Source organism: Schistosoma haematobium, chromosome 5 (genome assembly GCF_000699445.3).
Source record: "Schistosoma haematobium chromosome 5, whole genome shotgun sequence".
Classification (NCBI taxonomy): Eukaryota; Metazoa; Platyhelminthes; class Trematoda; order Strigeidida; family Schistosomatidae; genus Schistosoma; species Schistosoma haematobium.
This window is the reverse complement of record NC_067200.1, coordinates 18,703,028-18,728,427: the sequence shown is the minus strand read 5'-3', so window position 1 is coordinate 18,728,427 and position 25,400 is coordinate 18,703,028. Positions and strand designations below refer to the sequence as shown.

General features: G+C 37.6%; 1 protein-coding gene across 1 annotated transcript in view; it reads left to right on the top strand.

Annotated features, from left to right (window-relative positions):
* The window catches only part of ERBB2_3 (Receptor tyrosine-protein kinase erbB-2), a gene marked incomplete at its 3' end in the record, with an annotated part of 58,653 nt that overhangs the window by 2,258 nt on the left and 30,995 nt on the right, over positions 1-25,400 (top strand). The window contains exons 2-9 of the mRNA XM_051219561.1: positions 992-1,300; positions 3,950-4,294; positions 6,187-6,380; positions 8,342-8,483; positions 9,810-9,917; positions 18,146-18,272; positions 19,657-19,829; positions 23,205-23,564. Of these exons, the coding sequence (XP_051065088.1) occupies positions 992-1,300; positions 3,950-4,294; positions 6,187-6,380; positions 8,342-8,483; positions 9,810-9,917; positions 18,146-18,272; positions 19,657-19,829; positions 23,205-23,564 (1,758 nt within the window). The remainder of the gene's footprint in view (positions 1-991; positions 1,301-3,949; positions 4,295-6,186; positions 6,381-8,341; positions 8,484-9,809; positions 9,918-18,145; positions 18,273-19,656; positions 19,830-23,204; positions 23,565-25,400) is intronic.

Below are 25,400 nucleotides of genomic sequence, written 5' to 3'. Positions count from 1 at the left end.
ACCAAGATCCTCAAAAACAACTCCGATAACAGTAATCCAATCACTCTTGATGACGAAACTCTGAAAGACGTGGAATCCTTCACATACCCGGAAAGCATGATCGATGAACAAGGAGGTTCAGATGCAGACGTAAAGGCAAGGATTGGCAAAGTGAGGGCCGCATTTATACAATTGTAGAACATATGGAACTCAAAACAACTTTCAACCAATATCAAAGTCGGAATCTTCAATACGAATGTCAAGGCAGTTCTACTGTACGAAACCTGGAGAATTACAACAACCACAATCAAGAAGGTACAAGTATTGATAAATAGCTGTCTACGCGAGATACTCAACATCCATTGACCGAATACCATCAGCAACAGCCTCTTGTGGCAGAGAACGAACCAACTTCCATCTGAAGAGGAAATTAGGAAAAGACGATGGAAGTGGATAGGACATACATTATGGAATTCACCAAACTGCATCACGAGGTAAGCCCTAATTTGTAATCCTGAATGGAAGTGGAAAAGTGGAAGGCCAAAGAACACATTACGTGGGGAAATGGAATCAGATATAAAACGGATGAATAACAACTGGAATGAGCTGTAAAGGATTGCCCAGGACAAGGTTGGATGGAGACTACTGGTAAGCAGCCTATGCTCCTTCACGAGGAGTAACAGGCGTAAGTAAGTATATCAGTAATAAGTTCACATCTGTAGTGAATTACTAAACTGAAAACGACACAATGTGAAATAATGAAGATCACATGATAAACCATTGTTTGAATGAGTAAATTTATTCGGTACTTATATTATTGTTCAAGTTGAGTAAAATTATTAATAGATTTTCGTGACAATCAAAATTTTACTTGGATTCACTGAATGATTTTTAGTTTATTAAATTATATTACTGATATTATAGCTTAGTAGTAAATGAACTTATAAGTAATCAGTACCTGAGTGAATAGATTAAATTAGTCAATTTTTCTATTTTTTTAAAAAAATAAAAGTTATCGACACTGTCAAGGAATTTGATCAAGATGATTTGAACACAACCAATATAACATCAAAAGTACATACTACTTATTCAATATCTCAAACTGGAAACATTGATAATGAGCCTAATCATTTAAATTCAAATCATGGTGATACATTGGAATTTCAAAATATTGTACAAAATGATATATTCATGCCAAAAATAAGCACAAAATTAAATGAAATTTATATGGATGATAATCATTTGGCTTCAGAAATGATTTATGATGAAACAACTGTAGCTGTTATAGAAACATCATTTGATAATCATACTTCAAATGAAGGTAGGTTAAAGAAATTACAATCAATATCATGTCTATATGCTTGTTCACATGTGACAGCCTAAGCACAAATCTATCTCTATAGCCTAATTGTTAATCGCTCAAATGTCTCTCGAATCCTAATAATAGCCTTTGGTTGTACAGGGCATGTTGCTTCGATTTTGCCATTAAACCATAATGAGTTTTAGCGCAAAGATGGATGGTGACTAGTAGTGAAATCCAAGACACAAGTCTCATCGTATTCGAAACTCATCAGGTGGATTAACCTTCATTCCATAGTTGATGTCCACATGTGAATTAGAATTCTCTTCACTCTACAAGACATTCGCTATCTGTAATCAGTAGCTAAGTGTATAATGCTATAGCTTTTGTAGCGGATGGTATCGGATTCGAGTCCCGTAGTGAACATGGGTTCTAAGATGCAGGTACATCCAGCCGACGAGTCCAAAGCAGGGCGATACGTGCATCATGGATTTCACTGATAGCTACTATTTATCTTGGCTTAAACAATTATTCTTTGATTAATGGTAAATATGGAATCTCGAAACCTTGTTTAGTCCTGTGTTATAATTGTTGACGTGATTCACTAGTATTCCAACTTTGATTTTCTAACAGAAATCTGAAATCGATTTCTATCGTTTCAAATCTTCATAACGTCATCTGTTTAGCCGCCAAATCATTGAAGATGATAATCGCTTAACCATTACGATTTACATTGCAAAATTTAAACACATCTCTGCCTTAAGTCAATATGAAGTCATCTTTTCTATAGGATTGGAAATTTTGATTGTACCATTGAACCATTACCGCATACAATTTATTCTTCCTACTGAAAAGTACATACTTCATGGTAGAGTGAACATCAACTCTGAGATGCAGGTATATCCAACTGACGAGTCCTAAATGGGACGAAACGCGCGTCCTGAATTCCACTGCTAGCAGCTATCCATCTTTGCTAATAAAGCTTGTGGATTAATGAATTAATTTTTTCAAGCTCATGAACACTTTTCCTCTCCTTATTTTCTGTCGTTATTTGTTTTAATTACCTTGTATGGTGGTATTCGTGAAGATTTAGTTTCAGTTTATGATTCTTTTGACGAGTTAGGTGTAGCGATGGGTGACAACACCAAGTGAATTTGAAGAGTACATATGTTTCACTGATAGTGTAGTGAACGAGAATACAGAACGGGACAACCAAATGTATTTGAACACGCAATTACAGATAATAAAAGCTAGATCACTATGGAAAACCTGAAAGCACTAGACAGCCGTTTCATTCTAGTATGGGACTCCTCAGCATTGTTTATCCACGATCCCGCTCACGGAATTCGAACCGTTCTATTGAGAAGCCGTGACCAGTAAACTTCAACTAGGTTTGCTATGAGGCAGTAACTCAATGAAAACAATGGTGAATAATGGCCCAATTTCGTGAATTGCTTAAAGTTAGACATTAACACCGTAAGATGACGGATAGCTCAGTGGTTTAGTGGTTGAGTACTCACACGCAAAACCGATAGATCCTGAGTTTGAGTCCCACAAGCAGGATCGTGGATGCGCACTTCTAAGGAGTCCGATACAAGGACGAAACGGCCGTCCAGTGATTCTAGGTTCTCCAAGGTAGTATAGCTTCAACTGACTTATTCAACTGTTAAATTAATTGATTTGTAATTTAAGTAAGATTAAGTTTTGTTTCAGCGAAATGACCATGATAAGTAAACAGTGTGATTGTTTCCATTTTTATAAATGATAAGTCATGTTTGGACGTTTAGTGATAACATTCGTGAAACTATGTACTTTTAGTTCAAATAATAAATCGACACTTTTAATGATTAAATATTTTCTATGGATTAATTTAAAACTTGTTAACAACAAGTCTTAGACATGTTGGTCGGTGTAGACTACTTGGTTGGAGTCCGCGCGACCATCATGACCAGTGGTCGAAGACTCTGGGTGACATAGTTCAGAATCGATCACAATGATGTAGGTGTATACACTCTCTGTCTTCCTTTAAAGTATGAGATTAAAATTGCTTCATATCTTTCTTTCTACAAACAAATTCTTTCTTCCTGTACTATATCCTTATATACAATCTTTCTTTTATATATTATTGTTATATCCCAATGACAATAATCAATGGTAACTGGTGGAATCTATTTCAGGAATAATACTATACGTATATTCTTATCGCATAACTGTTAAGTAACTAAACTATCCATATTCTTGTCCCTCTTATTATGAGCTTTATTTTGACCTATGAACTATTATTATACGACTTACTACTCTTTGAGTTATGCCCAGTCTATTAATCACTACCTCCATCATTCACAGTCACTTTGGGCTAATTCTTGTGCAAATGTTGTTTCCTATTTTATGGTACGATGTGGTCTGTTTGATTGGTATATAAACTCCAGTACGTTTGAAATAAATGGTTCATATCATAGAGGTTTTTGAGATTGGTGTTCTGGACTTAAGTGGCTGGGCTAGACAGGAAGTGGGGCCAATAAGGATTCTAGACTGCTTATACGGTTAGATTATAATGTGTTTAGTACACATAATAGAATTGGTCTCTATTCGATGCAGTTATTCATTACTATTACTATTTATTAAAAGTTTCATCAATACAATTTTATACTCTTTTTCTCTTCTTTGAAGTCTTGAATGAATCATATTTTACAACTGTTATTTATGATACAAACATATCAGTTACAACAACCATAGAAACTAAAACACCTAACAACAATAACTCAATATTGAATACTTATTCTATAACTGACCTACCTACTTCTCATGAAAATATCACCAGTTCTATGATGGTAACATTAAATCAATATATCAATGAAGATAATCACACAAATGAATTGGATCTTTTTAAAAGTGAAAATAAATCATTCATTAATTATTCAATGAAATATCCTAGTTTACCTTGTCATACAGCTTGTCCATTAATTCAAGGGAAACGTTATTGTTGGGGTCCAGGACGAAATCAATGTCAAGCAGGTAATTATGTTTTTTCTTATTCAATTCTTTAATTTTTGATAATATTCTTTGCCAGTCAGTCGAATTTTATATGTCTATTACCAGTGGAGCTAATCCATGTCCGGTAGAGACAGGTATCTATCTCAGTATAATGGAAGATGGTCACGCAATTTTGTGGATGGGTTGATGTTAGCCACTATCACCATTGGATACCGGCTGAGTGGTCCAGTAGGTTAGGCGTTCGCGCGCGAGACTGGAGGCCCTGGGTTCAAATCCCACGGGTGGGATCGTCGATGCACACTGCTGAGTTGCACAATACGACGAAACGGCCGTCCAGTGCTTCCAGGTTTCCAATGGTGATCTAACATCAATCGACTCATGATCTCAACAACAAAAAAAAACGATTATTATTGACTTTATTCAATATTCTATTTTTGGTACATTATAGAATTCTCAGCATAAAGTTATTCAACAAATTCTCGTATCTTATTTCTTGATCGATCCTGACGATCAATATTGAATGATCACTAGTTCAGATGTTAGTAGTTCAGGCATCGACATTTGAATAATGTATTATTCTTTACGATGTATATTGCCAGCAACTAGGTTATCTTTGATTGGGTTATTTTTTGTAACTTTTACAGTGAAATATTGTAAACATTTAACAAATACACCTGAATAGGTTATGAGACTAATAAGCATAATGATGTGTCAAAATAAACAAACAAACAGAATAGATGACTTGTTGAAATATCTAAATGGAAGGAACATGTGGTACAAATATTCAAACAGGACGCCTAATGGTCTTTAGCAGTGCTCATCCACGAACTCATAGCAAAGAGATTGGAACCCAGAATCTTCGGCCTCGCACTCGAACATTTAACCTGTAGATCACTGAGCAAGCATTCAATGATAATAATGTCTAACCTCAATCAAACCATGATCTTGCGCGAACCTTCATTCATTGTCTGAGGTAGATAGCTATCTCACACACAACACGGATTAAACTCCATTGTTCACAACTTTTCACTAGAACTCCAGTACTTCTAGCTTGAAGCCAGTCACTAGTGAGCACATGATTATTATCAGAATAAAATGTTTTGGAAATTGTGGTATTTTATGAGTTGAATTCATGAGTCTATCTAAGCTGACCACCACTGAAAACCGTGAAGAACTGGAAGGCCGTTTCGTTTTAGTATAGGACTCTTTAGAAGTGCGCATTCACGATTCCACACCAAAAGGACTCGAACCCAGAATCCTTGGTCTCGTATGCAAACACTCAACCTGTAAACAACTGAACCAGTATCCAGTTTGTCTCATTTTGACACTAACATCTTAAATTTTGTTTTACAATCTACCTTTTTCATTCATTTTCTAAGATTGGATATCAAAGTTTAAACGTTTTCAACACAAAATTATGTGATTTAATATTTGAATGGGTTTTGTGTAGATTTTAGTAGTTTTATAGTTGAATTCATGAATTAAGTGAAGCTAGACAACTATGGAAAACTGCAAAACACTGAATGGCTGTTTCGTCCTAGTATGAGACTTCTCAGTAGTACGCATCCACCATCCAGCACCGCGACATTCGAATCCAGGAGCTATCGGTCTCGCGAGCGAACGCTTAACTTCTGGACCACTGAGCTGGCCGACTTTCAACGGTGTTAATATTTAATTTCAACTAATCCACAATATTGAGCGACACATCCACCATTGTCTTCTGTGAGTTTCTATTTCACATTAAACCTAGTTGAACTTCACTGATCACCGCTTCTCATTAGATCTCCAGGAAATACCTCTTGAAACTAGTCACTAATGAGTATATGATGATTATTATCATTCTTACCTTCTGATATATAATTCATTAACAATTACACCCCATACAAGTGTTTGCATTTTTTGTTGTTGTTTAGTTCATAAATGTCAAGTTCGTCTATGTGAAGGATCGAATTGGTGTTTTCGTATAAAATCTAATGAATATTATGAAAAAAATTTATCTTATCATAAATTTCAAACAAATTCGAATTTTCTCACTACAACAAACGAACAATGTTGTCATTCTGAATGTGCAGCTAGTTGTTATGGTCCAAGAGCTCGTGATTGTAATGTATGTTATATCAATAAGATAACGATTTCTTTCTTTAAATTATGATATTATAAATAAAATAACTAAGTAATTTCATGATTCAAGTAAATATCAGTATGAGGTTGTAGGGATTGTTAAGTTTTTTTGATTGAGATCATGAACCGATTGATGTTAGACCAGCGACTAGCGGAGCTAATCTGCATCGGATAGAGGCAGGTATCTGCCTCAGTACAATGGAAGATGGTCGCGCTATTTTGTGGATTGGTTGAGGTTAGTCATTAGCACTGTTGGATGCCGGTCGGTTAGTGGTCTAGAGAATAAGCGTTCGCGCGCTAGACTGAAGGCCCTGGGCTCGAATCCCGCGAGCGGGATCGTTGATGTGCACTGTTGGGGAGTTCTATAATAGGATGAAATGGCTGTCCAGTGCTTCTAGGTTTTCAGTGGTGGTTCCTGATCTCAATTCAAGTGAATATTAGATAAACATTGAGAGAAGTGTTTTTGAACACTTAACTAGATTAGCGGACCGTTTGGTAAAAGATTATAATGCAATAAAAATTTACAAGTAAATATATTTTAGTAGATAATTATCATAGTGTAAATACTGTTTGGTAATATTTGATTTCAGTTCTGGTTTCTTTGAAAACCAAGGGGTACTGAAACACTACTTCGTGCTAGTATGGAACTCCTCAATATTGCGCATCCATGATGCTATACGTGGAACTAGAACCAAGGACCTTCGTTCTCGCGCACGAGGTTATGCTGTCTCATACTCTTCATGGAGGTGTACCTGGAATTTTGGAGAAACTTGTACTCTCTGGTAGATTATAATCCTGGTCATTCAGTTTTGACGCCTAAGACGTTAACACTAAGCTATTTCTGCCTTGTTTGACATCTATAACTTTGAGATGTTTACATTGATTAACCACTTAGTAGTGACCACTATAGTGATTGTTTGATCCTTTAGTGCTGATTGGATTCTGTCAATAATCCATTTCACACGTTATCGTGTTCACTATAATTTGATCTTAGATATCTGGATATAATAAGTTTATTAAATTATTTACAATATAATGATATTCAATATTATTATGATGTGTGCTACATATATCGACATAAGTAGTATATAACGCTTGTCGGGAATAGAATGTCTAGCAGCACAAGATCAAGAAGATTGAGAAGGAAAAAGTGGGAACAGAAAGCGATTGGTATGGAAATTCAGGAACATTAGAGTCTGATACCATTCACTGATATTTGAAAAATGAACAGTCAAGTTTGAGACAATTGATTGACATTTTATAAATAAAGTATTCACTGTATCATTCTCAGATTTTAGTGTGATGTTCTGTAATTTTATATCCGAAGACATTCGATTGTCCCTACTTGTGTTCTCGTTCACTACATTTGGTGTCGTTGCAAACCAGGAGGGGGGTGGAAGTGTGCTGTTTTGTGGACACCGATGCGGACCTGTAACTGAGGTGCTTGTTGGTGTGATGTGTGCTACTTATATCGATATCAGTAGTATATAACACCAGTAAGGAATAGAATGTCTAGCAGCAGAAGGTTATTATTATGATGTAATTGATATGGAAATGCAGGAATAATGAATTGTAAGACGACTGACTGATATTTGCAAAACGGACAGTCAAGTATGAGACAATTGATTGACATTTTGCAAATGAAGTATTTACTATATAGTTCTCAGATTTCACAATTGTCCCCGCTTATGTTCTCATTCTCCACATTTGGTATCGCTGCCAACCAGGAGCGGGGAAGAGTTTTGTTCTACGGACGCCGATATGGGCCTGGAACTATACTTTACGTTTGTTATTCTGTACAGCTTTCAAATGGATCGTCAACTGACACTATTTCAATCCCAATAGACATTTTTGAATGGATTAGAAACTATTGAATAGAAAGCGTCGTTAAGTGTATTTACTTATCACTATGCCACTTCTTTGTTTTGTTTTGTCTTATCTTTCTAGGCATGTTTACATCTATCAAATCGTGGTGTTTGTACAGATTCATGTCCAGCATCAAAAAAATATAATAAATCTACATTTAGTTGGGTAGAAAATCCAGATGGTTTATTAACATTTGGAATGATCTGTGTAAAATCTTGTCCAAGTAAGTTCATTATTTAATTAATTAATCAAAAACAGATAATAAATGAAAATAAATAGTTATGAGGTAACAGTAACTAAGTGAATGACGTCTTGGCGACTAATCGAATCTAAGATTCATATAGTGAATACTTAATTGACTTTCTGTTGCTAGACATTCTATTCCTTACTGGTGTTATATACTACTGATATCGATATAAGTAGCACACATCACACCAACAAGCACCTCAGTTACAGGTCCGCATCGGTGTCCACAAAACAGCACACTTCCACCCCCCTCCTGGTTTGCAACGACACCAAATGTAGTGAACGAGAACACAAGTAGGGACAATCGAATGTCTTCGGATATAAAATTACAGAACATCACACTAAAATCTGAGAATGATACAGTGAATACTTTATTTATAAAATGTCAATCAATTGTCTCAAACTTGACTGTTCATTTTTCAAATATCAGTGAATGGTATCAGACTCTAATGTTCCTGAATTTCCATACCAATTGCTTTCTGTTCCCTTTTTTTCCTTCTCAATCTTCTTGATCTTGTGCTGCTAGACATTCTATTCCTGAATAGCGTTATATACTACTGATGTTGATGTAAGTAGGACACACAAAAATCTGAGCGATTAGCAGCTGTTATTACTTTAATATGCTCTTCTACATTATTCTTACATTTGCCTCCCCCTGTGTACTTTGTTGATTGTTGGACGAGTACTTTTGAAAAAAAACTAGTCTCAATTGAACCAAAGCACAATATCAGTTCACAAGTACCTGGACTATTAGTTTTACGACATTTGGAAGATACAGAATATTCATACATTGTTATACGAATTTGTAGTACTCTAACAGAATTTTTTATAATATTTTCCCATATTATTGTTAGTTAATCCAAATTAAACATGAATGAACTCTAACCAGAGAGTGGTTTTTAGATTCATGAGTCAATTAAAGCTAGACCACCACGGCTCAATGGTTTACAGGTTAAGCGTACGCGCGGTAGACTAATAGGACCTGAGTTTGAATCTCTTGAGGCGAGATCGTGGATGCATATAACTGAGGAGTCCTATACTAGAACAAAACGGCTAGCCAATGCTTCCAGTTTTTCCATAGTAGTCTAATTCATCAATTTAACTATTAAATGAATGGATTCTATTAGTTAGTTTCCTGAAGGAACAATTTATTACATAAAACCACTAGGGGAAATATTAAACTATTGATTTCATCTCAGCATCCATTAAATACTTCAATAATCAGACACTCGATAGAATTTTCACTTAAAATTAGTGTGAAAAAAAATTATTTTTCCCACTTTTGTTCTTTTGTTTTACTGAGAAACGTATCTACGAGATGATGATCATTGTGTATCAAAATGTGCACGTTCAGGATATATGGCATATCAAGGTGAATGTATACCTTGTCCAAATTCTATTTGTCCTAAAAGTAAGTTAATGATAAGTGTTCATTATTGTTTTATTTTCTATAAGATCTTCATTAGATAAAAACTATATTGGGAAAATTTAATCAAAACTTACTATTTATAAGATGGTTAGTGACTAGCAATGGAATCCAGGTTTTGCGTTTCGTCCTATTTGGGAGTTGTCTATTGGGTGTACCTGTATCTCAGAGTTTATGTTTACTCTGGAACTTGAACCCAGTACTGTTCGCTTCAAACTTCATCAGATTATCCAATTAGTTACTGAGTATTAATAACCACTTGCTTGTGCAATGGGCATCCATTACGGTCCTAAACATCAATAGAAAGATTCAAATGAATTTATTACCATTTATAATTTACCGTTAATCAACCAAAGTTGTATGTATTTATAGTCCAATACAAATAATATGATGATTCTGTTGTCAAAGTTATTGAAATTCATTGGTCACTCAGTATCAAATAACGTCGTTTTTATATGATTCTTTATGTTAGTTAAATTCTATGGATCAAACTGGATGGTTCATAAATTCAGATTACTTAATTGGAAATGTTGGGTGATATGGTTGCTATTCAATCATATTGGTCCAAGAAAAATACACACTTTGTCTTACCTTGGATTATATTTTTTACCTAATTATCAGATTTCAGTCTTTATAATTGTAGATGTACTGCGCAGCAGTTCGATCCATCCTACTTTATAGCTGTGAAACATGGCCGGTAAGAGTAGAGGATATTCGTAGGTTACTAGTATTCAATCATAGGTGTCTTCGAAGCATTGATCGTATATCCTGGGACCACTGAGTATGGGATGCAGTTGTTAGGAAACGGGTACTAGGTAAGTGTTATGCTTCGTTATTGCTTGAATGCGATTACTGATGCGTCTTACTCGAACGAACGAAGGATCAATGATTCAGCGACTCGATAGCCTATTCTGGTCCGTTGTCCCCAACTCTGCTAACTCGATCAAGAAGTCTGGGTAAGGTGTAGAAAGTGTATTCTACAGACAACAGCAGATAACAAGTCAGGCAGGCAGATCAGATCAAGCATACAAGTCAAGCGTATTTATACAAATATTTACAATCGATATTGTCATGGAAGATTTTTGAACATTAATCAACAATTGACTGCTATTTGAACATTTAATCGATAGTTCATCAATTGACCTATTTGTACATTTAATCGATAGTTCATCAATTGACCTATTTGCGCCTTTAATCGATAGTTCATGAATTGACCCCAATAAAAATATCTAACATTTAATCGATTCGATGATCGATAAGATAAAATTTAAAAATATGAGTTTGGGGATCTATCGTCCCCAACACTCCTCCCCCTTTAATAGCGGGCTTTCCTGGGGTCAACCTGCATCCTGACTGTTGCTCGCCGTTCTCGGATAGGCCACCGTCTGTGACGTGTTTCAGCTTGTTGTTGAGGTTTTTCTTTTGGTGGGTTTGCCGGTAAGTTGAATGTGTCTAGCAGGATGTCAAGAGGAATACTTGATTCTGTTGATGGGCAGTCTGGTGCTAACCGTTTGCGTAACTGATTCCGATGGCGTTGCCACCTGTCGCTGCCTACCTCAACTTCGTACATGACTCGACCAATTCTTCTGACCACTCGCGCTTCTGTCCATGGACTATGGGTCGGTCTGTAATCACGGGCAAACACCGGACATCCCACTTCGTACGTGGATCGCTTTTCAAACTTTGTCCGTACTGGTGTCGGTGCATTACTTGGATGCATCAGACTGTGGATCGTTTTCAGTCTTCTTCCCATTAGGATCTCTGCTGGGGACTTTCGCTCCGGCAACATCTCATTTGGTGTTGTTCGATACACGTATAAGAAATTTTGCAATGCGTCTGCTGGCGTCCCCTCCCCTTTTGTTTTAGCCAAGGCTCTTTTGAACGTATCCACAAACCTTTCTGCTTGCCCATTCGACTGCGGGTGGTATGGTGGCGAGCGTAAGTGCTTTATGGCTAGTCATTGACAGAATGACTGGAATTAGCTGTAGGTGAACTGTAAACCGTTGTCAGATACAATGACATCTGGTATACCATTTCGGGAGAAAATTTCTGTGAGGATCTGTATTGTTTTAGTCGTCGTTGGCGGTATGAAAGGGTTGATTTCAGGCCATTTCGAAAGGGCGTCGACTACAACTAGATACATGGTTCCGTTAATCGGGCCTGCAAAGTCGACATGTATCCTGGACCAAGGATGATCAGGTTGTGACCATGAAACTGGTGGAACTTTGGCGCTCACTTTTGCTGCTTGCTGACACCGCATACATTTCCCAACCAATTCTGTTATATGTTGATCCATTAGCGGCCAATACGCATGACTCCTGGCTATGGATTTCATTCGTCTAACCCCCGGATGACCAAGGTGGAACTGTTTCAGCACTTTTGCACGAAGGGATTCTGGCACAACCACTCTCTCTCCGAACATCAAGCAGTCGTTCACAATGCATAGAGAATCCCGCCGCTGATACAGCTGTTTTATATCACCATCAAACTTCTTAGTCGGCCAACCGTTGGTGACATAGCTCATAGTCATCCTGATGATGGGGTCGCTCTTAGAAGCATTTTGTATGTCCACTGCAGATACCGGCAAAGTTCGTATTGCGGTCGTCAGATAACATTCCGCGTGGTCTTCCGCTAGCAGAGATGCGATTACCGTGTTTTCCTCAGCCGCCAACTGGTCACTAATGAGCCGTGATAAGGCATCCGCCTGACCGAATTGTTGAGTGCGTCGGTACTGGATTTCGAAATCATACCCCAAGAGTGCTAAAGCCCATCTCTGAAGGCGATTTGCTGAATGAGCTGGAATGCCAGATTTCGACCCGAATATTGCGAGTAAAGGCTTGTGATCTGTGAGAAGCGTGAATCTCCGACCGTACAGGAACTTGTGGAAACGGCGCACAGCAAACACAAGTGCAAGCGCTTCTTTTTCTATCTGGCTGTATTTTTTTTCTGCTGGGGTTAGTGTGCGGGCAGCATGCATAACGGCTTTTTCCGATGCATCCGGGAACTGATGGGAGATAACAGCGCCTAGGCCATAGGCGGAAGCGTCTGCAGCTACGATGATCGGCATGGCTGGATCGTAGTGTGTCAACAGCAATTCCGAACTAATAATGGACTTCAGTTTACAAAAGGCAGCATCACACTGTTTAGTCCAGTTCCAAGAGCTGTTCTTCTGCAGTAAGCTATTCAGTGGGGCGCGAATATCATGCATCGATGGAACGAACGCTGAGTAATAGCTGACAAGTCCCAGGAAGGAACGTAGTGACGAGACATTAGTAGGAGTTGGCATCAGTTTGATAGCTCGGATATTCTCAGGATCCGGCCTGCGGCCGTCGGCATCGAAAATGAACCCCAAGTATTTTACCGACTGCAAATAAAACTGGCATTTCTCTAGGCGTAACCGGAAACCGTTGTCACTGATGCGTTGCAGTACCAATGTCGTGCGTTCTCGTAGCTGTTCTAATGTCGTTGCTACAATTAAAATGTCATCCAAATAAGCCGCGACTCCCGAGATACCTGATAGGATGGTATCCATTAGTTGCTGGAAAATAGATGGTGCAGTTTTGACTCCGAAAGGTAGACGGTTATACTGGAACAAACCACGATGAGTATTGATAGTTAACAGCTCTCTTGATGCTTCATCTACTTCCACTTGCAAATAAGCATCAGCTAGATCCAGCTTAGCGAAAAATCTTCCCCCATTCAGCATGGTAAATAGGTCTGCGGGAACAGGCAGGGGATAATGATGTTGTTCTAGAGCTGCATTGAGACCTGTTGAAAAGTCAGCACATATACGTATCGTGCCGTTGGCCTTCTTAATAACCACAATAGGTGCTGCCCATGCAGAGTAGGAAACGGGAGTGATAACTCCTTGTTGTTGAAGGCGGTTCAACTCTTCATCTACTGTTTGTAATGTTGCATAAGGGACAGGTCTCTTTGGGCGAAAAACAGGCTTAGCCCCAGTTTTCAATCGAAGTGTTGCTTTCATGGCAGAGCAGCGACCCAATCCAGGTTGGAAAATAGTCGAAAACTGCGTCATTAGGTTCCTCGTATAAGCTTCCAAGTCGTGTGGTTGTTGTCGTAGTTGGGGTTGTGATACCAGGTTGCATATGGTATTCAACGGGACATCAGCTAAATTTAAGTGGTCGAACCAATCTAACCCGAGCAAATTTAGGTCAGCTGGCGTTATGTAGCATACCCCAACAAATGTCAAATCACGGAAAGTGACTGTACATTCCATTTGTCCTAGCAGGTGAAGGTAGTTACCACACGCAGTACGAGGCTTTTGCGTTGTATGCTGCAAGTTTGGGCTGCCCATTTTGATCCAAGTCTTACGAGAAAGGATAGTGACATCTGATGCTGTATCTATTTGTAATTTAGATGAATGCCCATTAATGTTAACAGTAATAAATTTTCTCTGACTTGGTGATGAGCTTTGACACGAAGATACTAAGCTCAATGAATTGGTGCGGGATCTAGGAAGGGTCTTTTTGGTATTTCTGGATTGACTTGGAGTCTTCTTCGTCAGACAAAAACCATCCCTATGACCAATAACCTTACACTTCTTGCATCGATGTTGATTAAATGGGCAGTTTCGAACGTAGTGCCATGCACCACATTGCCAGCAAGGAGCAGGAGGAGTTGCTTTAGTCTGTCGTCTAGAGCTGGAGTGAGATGGACTGGATGAAGCGGGGACGTGTTTGTTTTTGTGAGGTGTCTGTTGCACCGCTCGTACTTCAAATCGGCTAGATCCACCACTCTGGACCATAGAAGTGTCTCGTTGCAGATTGATGAGACGTTGATATTCATTAGCTATATCGTTCAGGGTGAGTTTTGGCTCTTGATCTAAACGACTTAATAGCCTTGTTCGTAAGTCACTGAACTTTTGGTGCTGTAGGCTGCAAATAAGTATCAGGGCCTTAAACTGATCTTCAGTCAAGGACTTTAACCGGAAGCGTTCGCATTCGCGGTTGACGACGCCCACATGCGTAAGAAAATCATCATCTTCGTTCATAGTTAGCTTCAAGCAACGATAACGAGTATTAAACAGTGACGAGTTATCGCCGAAATGTTGGATTAATGTTTGAACTGTGTCTGCAAATGATCGGTCACGTGGGTTCAACGGCAAGATCAGATTGCAATACTTGTCCAGCTCATTTGCACCCAGTTTACGAAGTAGCAGCCGCACTTTCCAAGCATCATCTTGATTGGCGAAATCAAATTTAAATAGATCTTCATATCGCCTGAACCACATCTCAAAAGTAACATTAGAATCAGGATCGTAATGAAATTCAGCTATGCTATTTGCGATGCCATCTACTGATGGTGCCGTGGTTGAACTAGACGTGCTTGGCTGTAAGGGAGGCGTAACCTTGGTCTCCATTAACATTTGCATCAATTTTAGCTGCTGTTCAAGTAACAGTTCAAGTTTGGCAGGGTCCATAATTCAAAACCACCGTCGCCAATTTGTTATGCTTCGTTATTGCTTGAATGCGATTACTGATGCGTCTTACTCGAACGAACGAAGGATCAATGATTCAGCGACTCGATAGCCTATTCTGGTCCGTTGTCCCCAACTCTGCTAACTCGATCAAGAAGTCTGGGTAAGGTGTAGAAAGTGTATTCTACAGACAACAGCAGATAACAAGTCAGGCAGGCAGATCAGATCAAGCATACAAGTCAAGCGTATTTATACAAATATTTACAATCGATATTGTCATGGAAGATTTTTGAACATTAATCAACAATTGACTGCTATTTGAACATTTAATCGATAGTTCATCAATTGACCTATTTGTACATTTAATCGATAGTTCATCAATTGACCTATTTGCGCCTTTAATCGATAGTTCATGAATTGACCCCAATAAAAATATCTAACATTTAATCGATTCGATGATCGATAAGATAAAATTTAAAAATATGAGTTTGGGGATCTATCGTCCCCAACAGTAAGGATGGCAAATCAATTGATGAAGTGATGAAACTTCATCAATTGAGATGGCTGGGACACGTGTTACGTATGTCCAACCACCGATGTGCGATGTTTTATGGTGTAAGAGTAGGATGGAAGAAAACTAGAGGTGACCAGACCAAAACATGGCACAAATTCATGAAGTCATTGACAAGTGGACTGAGTCATGTTGGTAGATGTGGACTACGTGGTTGGGATCCGTGAGACGATAGCAACCAGTGGTTAGAGATCTTGAATGACATGGCTCAAAATCGTTTGCAATGGTGCAGGTGTATCCACTCTTTGTGTTCTCACAAATTCTAATCTCTTGAATCCTCCTTTTCTCTTTTTTTTTCTTTCCAAAGTTATTTCACTGGATTATACTGTTTGAATAACATCTTCAAACCTTAATCTTTCCGATTACTGCTTATACTCTTACCGTCCCTACGACTACGGGATTTGAATCGACGATTGTATCTCTGTGCTAATGTGGGTATGACAAGGTGATCTGAAGTTTGACATTGTTGCTGACTGACTGAATTAAGTCGTAATAGAGCATTAACAAATGTTGATTAAATGATCTAAAGAGAAAATAATTTAAAACACTTGATGTTGTTTACTTGTATCAACTCTGAGTAGCAGTTACATCAACCTGACGAGTCCAAAATAAGACAAAACGCGCGTCCTGGATTCCACTGCTACCTACAATCCATCTCTGCTTATAATTTAAAACAGTCTAAAAAGAAGTTCATAAAATTAAAAGCTTTCACTTACTTCAATAGTTTTTATCTCCCCTACTGTTACCTGGCTGTGAAATAATACCTTTCTTCATTTCTAAAAGCATCATATTGTAATTGCTACTTAAATACTCTGTTCTCAAGTTAAATTCAACTGGTATTAAAAATCCTCTTTTATCCATATGAGATTGAGTTCTTGTTTTAGATCACAATTTGATCAATGTTAGATCACCATTGAAAACATGGAAACACTAGTTGGCCGTTTCTTCCTCTTTCATCTTCTTCTAATCTTACATCCATTAAATAATTGTAGAATTTTGCAAATAATATTCATCATTTGGCATTCATGTTTCATGATTAGTCATTCTAAACACTTTTTCAAACTAATCTTATCTGGTAGGAAGCAGCTGAAGTAGTAATTAATAACTGGTCACTATGTAATGTATACTACTAACGTCGACCAATATAAGTAGTATGTAATGCCAATCCAAAGTGGAAACCTGGCAGTAGAAAGTTGATAAAATCGAATAGAGGAGAACGATAACAGAGAATGATTGGTATGGAAATGAAGGAACAATCAAATGAATTATTTACTGTATAAATTCACTTGGTGTTGTTTTACATGAATCTTTCTTTTGTTGTGTAGCACTGAAATTTATCGGTCTCTTGTTAGCATATGTGCATCCTGTGTGAACTACCTCCATAATGTCTTATGTCATAAGCATTATAAGCAGAGATGGATAGTGACTTGCAATGGAATCTATGACCCATGTTTCGTCCTATTAGGGACTCGTCAGCTAGATGTAATGTTCTTAGATTTTACTAAGAGATCCTGTAATTCTGTATTCAAATACATTTGATTGTCCTCACCTGTGTTTTGTTCACTACATTTAGCTCATTAATATACAACATTTGGTTGATTGCAATTATATTTTATTGTTGGCTTGTATATGCCCCAAATGCCCTGATACGACCGAGAGTGGGGAGAGTCAGCTCTCCCTCTTCAAATGCTCTCACATAGTCACGCGTATATAGCCACTGCCACGGAAGTCCTACTAACTGCCTTCTCGCACCACGGGTGTTGTCTACGAAATTGAGAAGACGAAAAGCAAATGTCCGGCGCCTTAACCAGGTTAGTGGACATGGAGAGTCCACCTAGAGCAGTTGGAAAACCCTCATTCCAAACCAATGGTGCACATGGGCTCCAGGATAATAAAGGAACAGGTGGAGTATGAATCAATCGTTGGTCACCATGAGACTGCATCTCCGTACGATGCTCCACTGTGTTGTGGATCAGACCTTCATTTCGAAGGCTCCAGGTGTGGTCCCCTAAGGAAAGCACCTGCTTCGGTTTGGTCACCCGATCAGTATCACAGCCCTCACACATATCGAATGAGATTTGTGTGGCGCATATGTATTTGGTGCCTCCTTGGCTTGTATATTATCAGTTTTCATTAACGTATGATTTTACTATCCATACAAATATATCCTTATTTGTGAATCATTGAATTATGTATTTATTTCAGTTTGTACATTAAATGAAATTGAGTCAATTAAAGGAATTGATTATTTACATCGTAAATCACTTCATGCTATGGAAAATTGTACAGTATTTGAAGGTGATATAAAACTATCAATGCAATCATTTATCGGGTAATTTATAACACTAGTGTTTACGTAATATGTCAATAGAATGGGATAATATTGTCTTCCCTTATCTTGTTAACTTCAGTTTATTAGCATTTCCCTTAAACATTGTGATTGATTGATCGACTAATTGTTATACGCGGACCGATCAATCTTGGACAAATACTGAAAACCTGGAAGAATTGTACAACCGTATAGTTTCAGTATAGAACTCTTCAGTATTGAGTATTTACGACTTCGTCATTGGAGATCAAACCTGGAAACTTTTGGTTTAGAGAGTGCTCCTTATAGGATTCAATGACCTATCAATCAACTTCACAGTATGATATGTCACTACTGAATTGTTCATCATTTAAAAAGATTAAATAAACATAATACTAGTCACTTTTCAGTAATCCGTCAATATTGACAACTTAATCCTACAGTTTATCAGTCTCATAAATAACAGTTTAACAGCAACATCTCAAACTTTGAAGCTAATTGACGAGGGTTCAAATCTCACAAATAACACCAGTCTCTTATGGATTAACGGTACTCCTTATTGACGAGTACAATGTAGTTAGAAAAGTCTAGATCCAGAGTTTCTTACTGATTAATTCCTAATACTTAAAATTAGAATATAGTGTACGCTAAATCGAGTTACTTTGACTAGAGATCGTATTACAACTTTAACGATAGAACTGTTTGACCACTCAAGGGAAAAAACAATCATGATATAAGATACTATTCCACGGTCAATCAATTGCACAAATACTCATGTATATATTCTTAAATCAAATATTCAATATTCATCATCAATTTGTACTGTATCGCAAGGCAGGATTATGGATGCACAATTCTGAGGAGTTCCATAATAGGATGAAGGAGCCGTTCAATGCTTCTAGGCTTTTCATAGTGGTCTAGCTTCAGTTAACTCATGAATTCAACTATTAAAATTACTATAATGTCCACAAAAACCCCTTATGATACTAATCAGCATATGCTCACTAGTGACTGGCTTCTAGTGGTATTTCCTAGAATTCTAGTTTGAAGCAGTGATCCGTGGAGTTCAACCGGGTCTGTTGTGAGATAGTAATTCACTGAAGACAATGGTGGATGTTTCTCTCAATATCGTGGATTAGTTGAAACTAAACATTACCACAATTGGACGTCGGCCAGCTCAGTGGTCCAGAGGTTGAGGCCTTCGCTCGCGAGACCGATTAGTCCTGGGTTCGAATCTCGCGGTGCGGAATGGTGGATGTACACTGCTGAGTAGTCCCATAATAGGATGAAACAGCCGTCCAATGCTTCCAGGTTTTTCACAGTTGTTTAGCTTCAATTAATTCATGAATTCAACTAATTAAAACAAAACAACTAAACAAATAAACATTTTGTATTTTGTTTCTTATAGTGATCCATTTTATAATTTGTCACAAGTTGATGAAGGTGTCAAATGGAAAGATCTTGTTATTGGTTTATCCAAATTAAAGTATATTACAGGAACACTTTATATTAGTGCTGGATCACATGCTCCATGGATGACTAATTTAACATTTCTATCTAATGTGAAAATAATTGGAGGAAGTAAGACTGATAATTACATAATTGTTGTCATACTGTATTAATCCATAAATATTACTTACTTATGCCTGTTACCCTTCCTCAAGAAACATAGGCCGCCTACCAACACTCTCCATCCAACTATGTCGTGGACAATCTTTTCCAGTTGATATTGTTCATTCTCATATCTGCTTCCAAGTTTCAACGTAGTGTGTTGCTTCGCCTTCCTCTTTTTCACTTCCATTCAGGATTACAAATTAGGGCTTACCTCGTGATGCAGTTTGGTGAATTCCATAATGTGTGTCCTATCCACTTCCATCGTCTTTTCCTAATTTCCTCTTCAGATGGAAGTTGGTTTGTCCTCTCCCATAGTAGGCTGTTGCTGATGGTATCCTGTCAATGGATGTTGAGTATGTTGCAAAGAGAACTATTTATAAATACTTGTACTTGTATTAGTTCTCTTCGTTTCAGCTCCATACAGTAGGACAGTCTTGACATTCTTGTTGAAGATTGTGACTGATATTGGTTGATAGTTGTTTTGACTTCCATATGTTCTTCGATTGTATGAATGCGGCCCTTTCTTTGCCAATCCTCGCCTTTACGTCTGCATCCGATCGTCCTTGTTCATCGATCATACTTTTCAGGTACGTGAAAGATTCCATATCTTCCAAAGTTTCGCCACCAAATGTGATTGGGTTAGTGTTCTACGTGTTGTATTTGAGGACCTTGGTTTTTCCTTTGTGCATGTTGAGGCCTACTGATATCTATAAATGTGATTAATCTTTAGTTTTGATTACGTTTATACTGATTTTGCGATCTGTCACATTTCTAACAATTCAAATCATTGTTTGATCATAGTTAAATGACAGATGAAAGACAGGAAGTATTAGGCAGACGCTTTGTCTTCGTATAAAACTTCTCAGGAGTATATGACTAAGATTATACCAGAAATAAAACCTGAGAACTACAGGTCTTGTATTTAGCGCTTACTGTTTAGAAAATAAGATTATCATCCAATGGTTTATATTTCTTTCTAATTTCAATCAACATGAGATACTGAACAAGCATCTTTCAATAGAATTAGTGAGTAAATAACTCACATCTGATGTGACTGGAATCCAACCCGACCGTTGTTGCTACCTTGACGTGGTGGTCGGGCTTGCCTATCGTGATGAACCAATGGAGTTATACTGGCTGAAACAATCGTTCCTCAAAGTCCTACCATGCCAGACAGGTCGGTTGAAGAACGGTAAGACTAAAAGCAGTTAACCCAAGGTCCGAAGGCGAAGTCGTACTGCTGACTGTACAGAGGTGTGACAGCAGTAAGATGCTTCCTTCAGACAACCAGCGTATCAGTGATTCTGCCTTTCCACAAGGAAGGGCGAGGTTAGAAAAGTTCGGCATTAAAAATGCACACCTCGCCTTATCCCACGGATATTCGTCTCCGTCGTGTGTGACCGATCTCATTTAGTTGTCCCTTGGGCACTTTGTTCATACTCTCAGGTCACTAAAACCACCTCTAATCCAATTTCGTTTTCAAGTACCTCTAGAAGAACCCTTCCACGGTGTGGGGAACCGGGAATTGATAACGCTCCTCATGCCTATAATAGCACTCAAGACCACGGAATCCAACGGTCATGGTTCAAATATAATCTGTGAAAAATCACCTCTCAAAATTAGTCACTAGTAATCAAATTATTACAACACATACATTTTTTTGCCAGGTGAATTTTGTTCATATGCGCAAACAAGTTTAATTAAATGAAAGATTTGTATAGAACTATTCAATGTATTAATAGATTTCCTTATCTGACAAACCGTAAGAGGTTAAGAAATAATGGATGACATTCTACAGCTGACTAAATCAAAGTTATGCAATCATCAATGAGAAAATCTGGAATAGACTTATGTTACATTTGTGAGTAATCATAACATACATAGTTATCCATGTTAAAAGTGAACACAATAGATTATCTACAACACTGGATAATCTTTACAAAAGTAAAGGATTGTCTGTTCCTCTTAGAATGTATGATTTATCATTACAAACAAGATCAACCAATCTAAAGGTAACATCATATGTTATCATCTAGTCAAATTGAAATTATGTCAAAATACGTCGTACCACAGGATACAGTGGACATCTAGGATGCAGTTGGACGATCTAGACTTCACAGATGATCTGGCCCTTCTATCCCAAACGCAACAACAAATGCAGGAGAAGACGACCAGTGTAGCAGCAGCCTCAGCAGCAGTAGGTCTCAACATACACAAAGGGAAAAGCAAGATTCTCCGATACAACACAGCATGCACCAATCCAATCATAATTGACGGAGAAGATTTGGAAGATGTAAAAACCTTTACGTATTTGGGCAGCATCATTGGATCTGATGCAGATATGAAGGCGCGGATCGGCAAAGCAAGAGCAGCATATTTACAACTGAGGAACATCTGAAACTCAAAGCAACTGTCAACCAACACCAAGGTCAGGATTTTCAATACAAATGTCGAGACAGTTCTACTGTACGGAGCGGAAATTCGGTGACCTACGAAAGCCATCACTTAGAAAATACAGGTGTTTATTAACAGTTGTCTACGCAAAATACTTCAGATCCGTTGGCCGAACACTATTAGCAACAACGTACTGTGGAAGAGAACAAACCAGATTCCAGCGGAGGAAGAAATTAGGAAGAAGCACTGGAAGTGGATAGGACACACATTGAGGAAAGCACCCAACCGCGTCACAAGGCAAGCCCTCACATGGAATCCTCAAGGCCGAAAGAGGAGAAGAGGAAGACCAAAGAACACATTACACCGAGAAATGGAGATAGACATGAGAAAAATGAACAAGAATTGGATGGAACTAGAAAAGAAGGCCCAGGACAGAGTGGGTTGGAGAGTGCTGGTCGGCGGCCTATGCTCCATTGGGAGTAACAGGTGTAAGTAAGTAATTAAGTAAGTAACGTCGTACCACATCAATTGACAGTATGTTAGCTAAATTAAATTAGATCTCAACCACTGACCACAGTTACAACGAAGCGATATTTTAAGATTAAATTTAGTGTAACATTTTAATTTCCTGATAATACAATGAACTGATACAGATTTAATAGTTGAATTCATCGAAAACCAGGAAGCATTGAACAGCCATTTAGTTCTAGTATAGAACTATTCAACAATGCACATCCATGATCCCTATCTGATGATTCTAATCCATGACATATCGGTTTCACGTGCGGACACAGCTGGAGAGTCCCATACTGGGATGAAACAGCCGTCCATTACTTCTAGATTTTCCATGATAGTCTAACTTTAATTGACTTAAATGATTCAACTATTAACTTACTTATTTAATTCATAATTCTTTTCTTTTTAACTTTTTGTTTTACTAATATATAGTTAGTTCAAATATTCAACAAACTCGAACAGTCAATATAAATCTTAATCATCATTTAGAATTTTTAGGTATGAAATCATTACAAAAATTAGGTCATCCAAGTATATTAATTACAGGGAATCCACGTTTATGTTATGTGGATACAATTGATTGGACAAGTTTATTATATGATGAAACATTCATAGATGAATATCATGATAAAGATATAAAAATTTCAAAAATAGATAAAACATTCAATAACCATGACAATAATGATTCATTAACACAAATTATATTACGTTATAAGAAAGAATCAAAAAGAAAACGACCATTCAAAGATTCAACTATTTTTGTTGGTGGTAATGCTCATTTTGAATTTTGTAGTAAGTTATATTGTACTATCTGAATATTCTGAAAAAGATTCTTATTTAATGCATCCCCCTTCCCCCCCTTAAAAAATATATATATATACTTACTTACTTACTTCTGTTGCTCCTAATGGTGCATAGGTCGCCGACCAGCATTCTCCAACCCACTCTGTCCTGAACCTTCTTTTCTAGTTCCAACCAATTCTTGTTCATTTTTCTCATCTCCGCCTGGAGTCCCTCTGGGGGCTTCTGACGATCCAAAGCCCGGATAAAGGAGGAGGGTTGGACATGGGGTTAACGACTCCATACCGTAGAAAATTAACTCGCTAAAAAAACGCTAACCAAAACGCAAACATATATATATACCATCGAATAAAGAAACAACCAAAATCCGATCTTTATATTATCCTTGATAACTTCGGAACAACAAAAAGTTAATGTTCTATCGGTCTACAAGAAGTGTTTTCTGTAGTTATAGTGAAAAGCAGTGATCAGTAGAGTTCAACTAGGTCTGTCGTGAGATAAAAACTCAGTGAGGACAATAATGGACGGTGATACAATTTAGTGGATTCGTTGAAGTTAGACATGAATACTGTTGGATGCCGGTCAGCTCAATGGTTTACAGGTTAAGCGTTCTCGTACGAGACTGTTAGGTCATGAGTTCGGATCTCGTGAGGCGAGATTGTGGATGAGCACTGCTGAATAGTCCCATACTAAAACAAAACGACCGTCCAGTGATTCCAAGTTTTCCATGGTAGTCTAGCTTCACTTGACTCATGAATTCAACTAATAAATTATTTTCTTTTGTTTCATTTATGTTTTCGGTAAACTAAAGATTTATGAATTATAAGGAAGCTATTCATTTTACTACTTAATATGTAAGTAGTTTACATTGATCAAGTTACTTCAGTACATCATATACATCAATACATCACTCTCATGGAAACATATGACCTTTATTTTCTATACTTTGAAGATTTATGTCTAATGAGTTGTGATCACTATCGGTTAAATTTAGCCTTAACTGCTGATTATATTTAATCAATCAGGTTGCAGTATGATTAGCCCCACCCGAAAGTCAGTAAATGTACTATGTTTTGATATTAAGTGATTGGAAGTAGTCGACAGGAAATACTGGATCTACGATATGACTGGTATTAACAAAAGAGTTATCCGCATTCTTACGAGGATTAATACACCTTGTGGGGTTCGAACCCACACCAATTAGATGATTGGTCAATCAATTATAGAGACAGTGAATGAAATGGTGTTGAACTCAGGTTGAAAGTTAACTGACTAGTGTTAATTTGATAGATAATGATATTTTTTAACGTAGATGACAGTCCCGTATCGTTTGATAACGATTGATTCAGCTACAGGTAAATGGACTACGTTTTCTCATGTTTTCATTACTGCAAAAATCCATAAAATTCCCTCAATGTAGTTAACCTTTTGAAAATTTTAGGAAACTTTTTAGATCGTTAGGTCATAGAGTTATAGCTCAGAATGTTAAACATATAGTTAAGCTACCATTGACTCGAACATCCACTAACTATCAAATGTTAGTTATAAAAAAAGATCATGGATTATATAGAGTCAATAGAATGTAGCTAGCAGTGGAACTCAGGACATAATTTTCGCTCTATTTGGGATTTGTTAGGTGATGTCTGGAGTGGAAGGTACTGTCTCTGAGTCATGAGGTCAACACCAACATGAGGATACAGATGAGTCAGTAAGTCGGTCACAACATAGAACCATGTACGTGTGTACATCGTTTCAATTTCCCACACCTAGTTAACATGAGATGATATCATCAGGCCAAAACTCAGAAAAGGAAAGGTAGTAACAGTA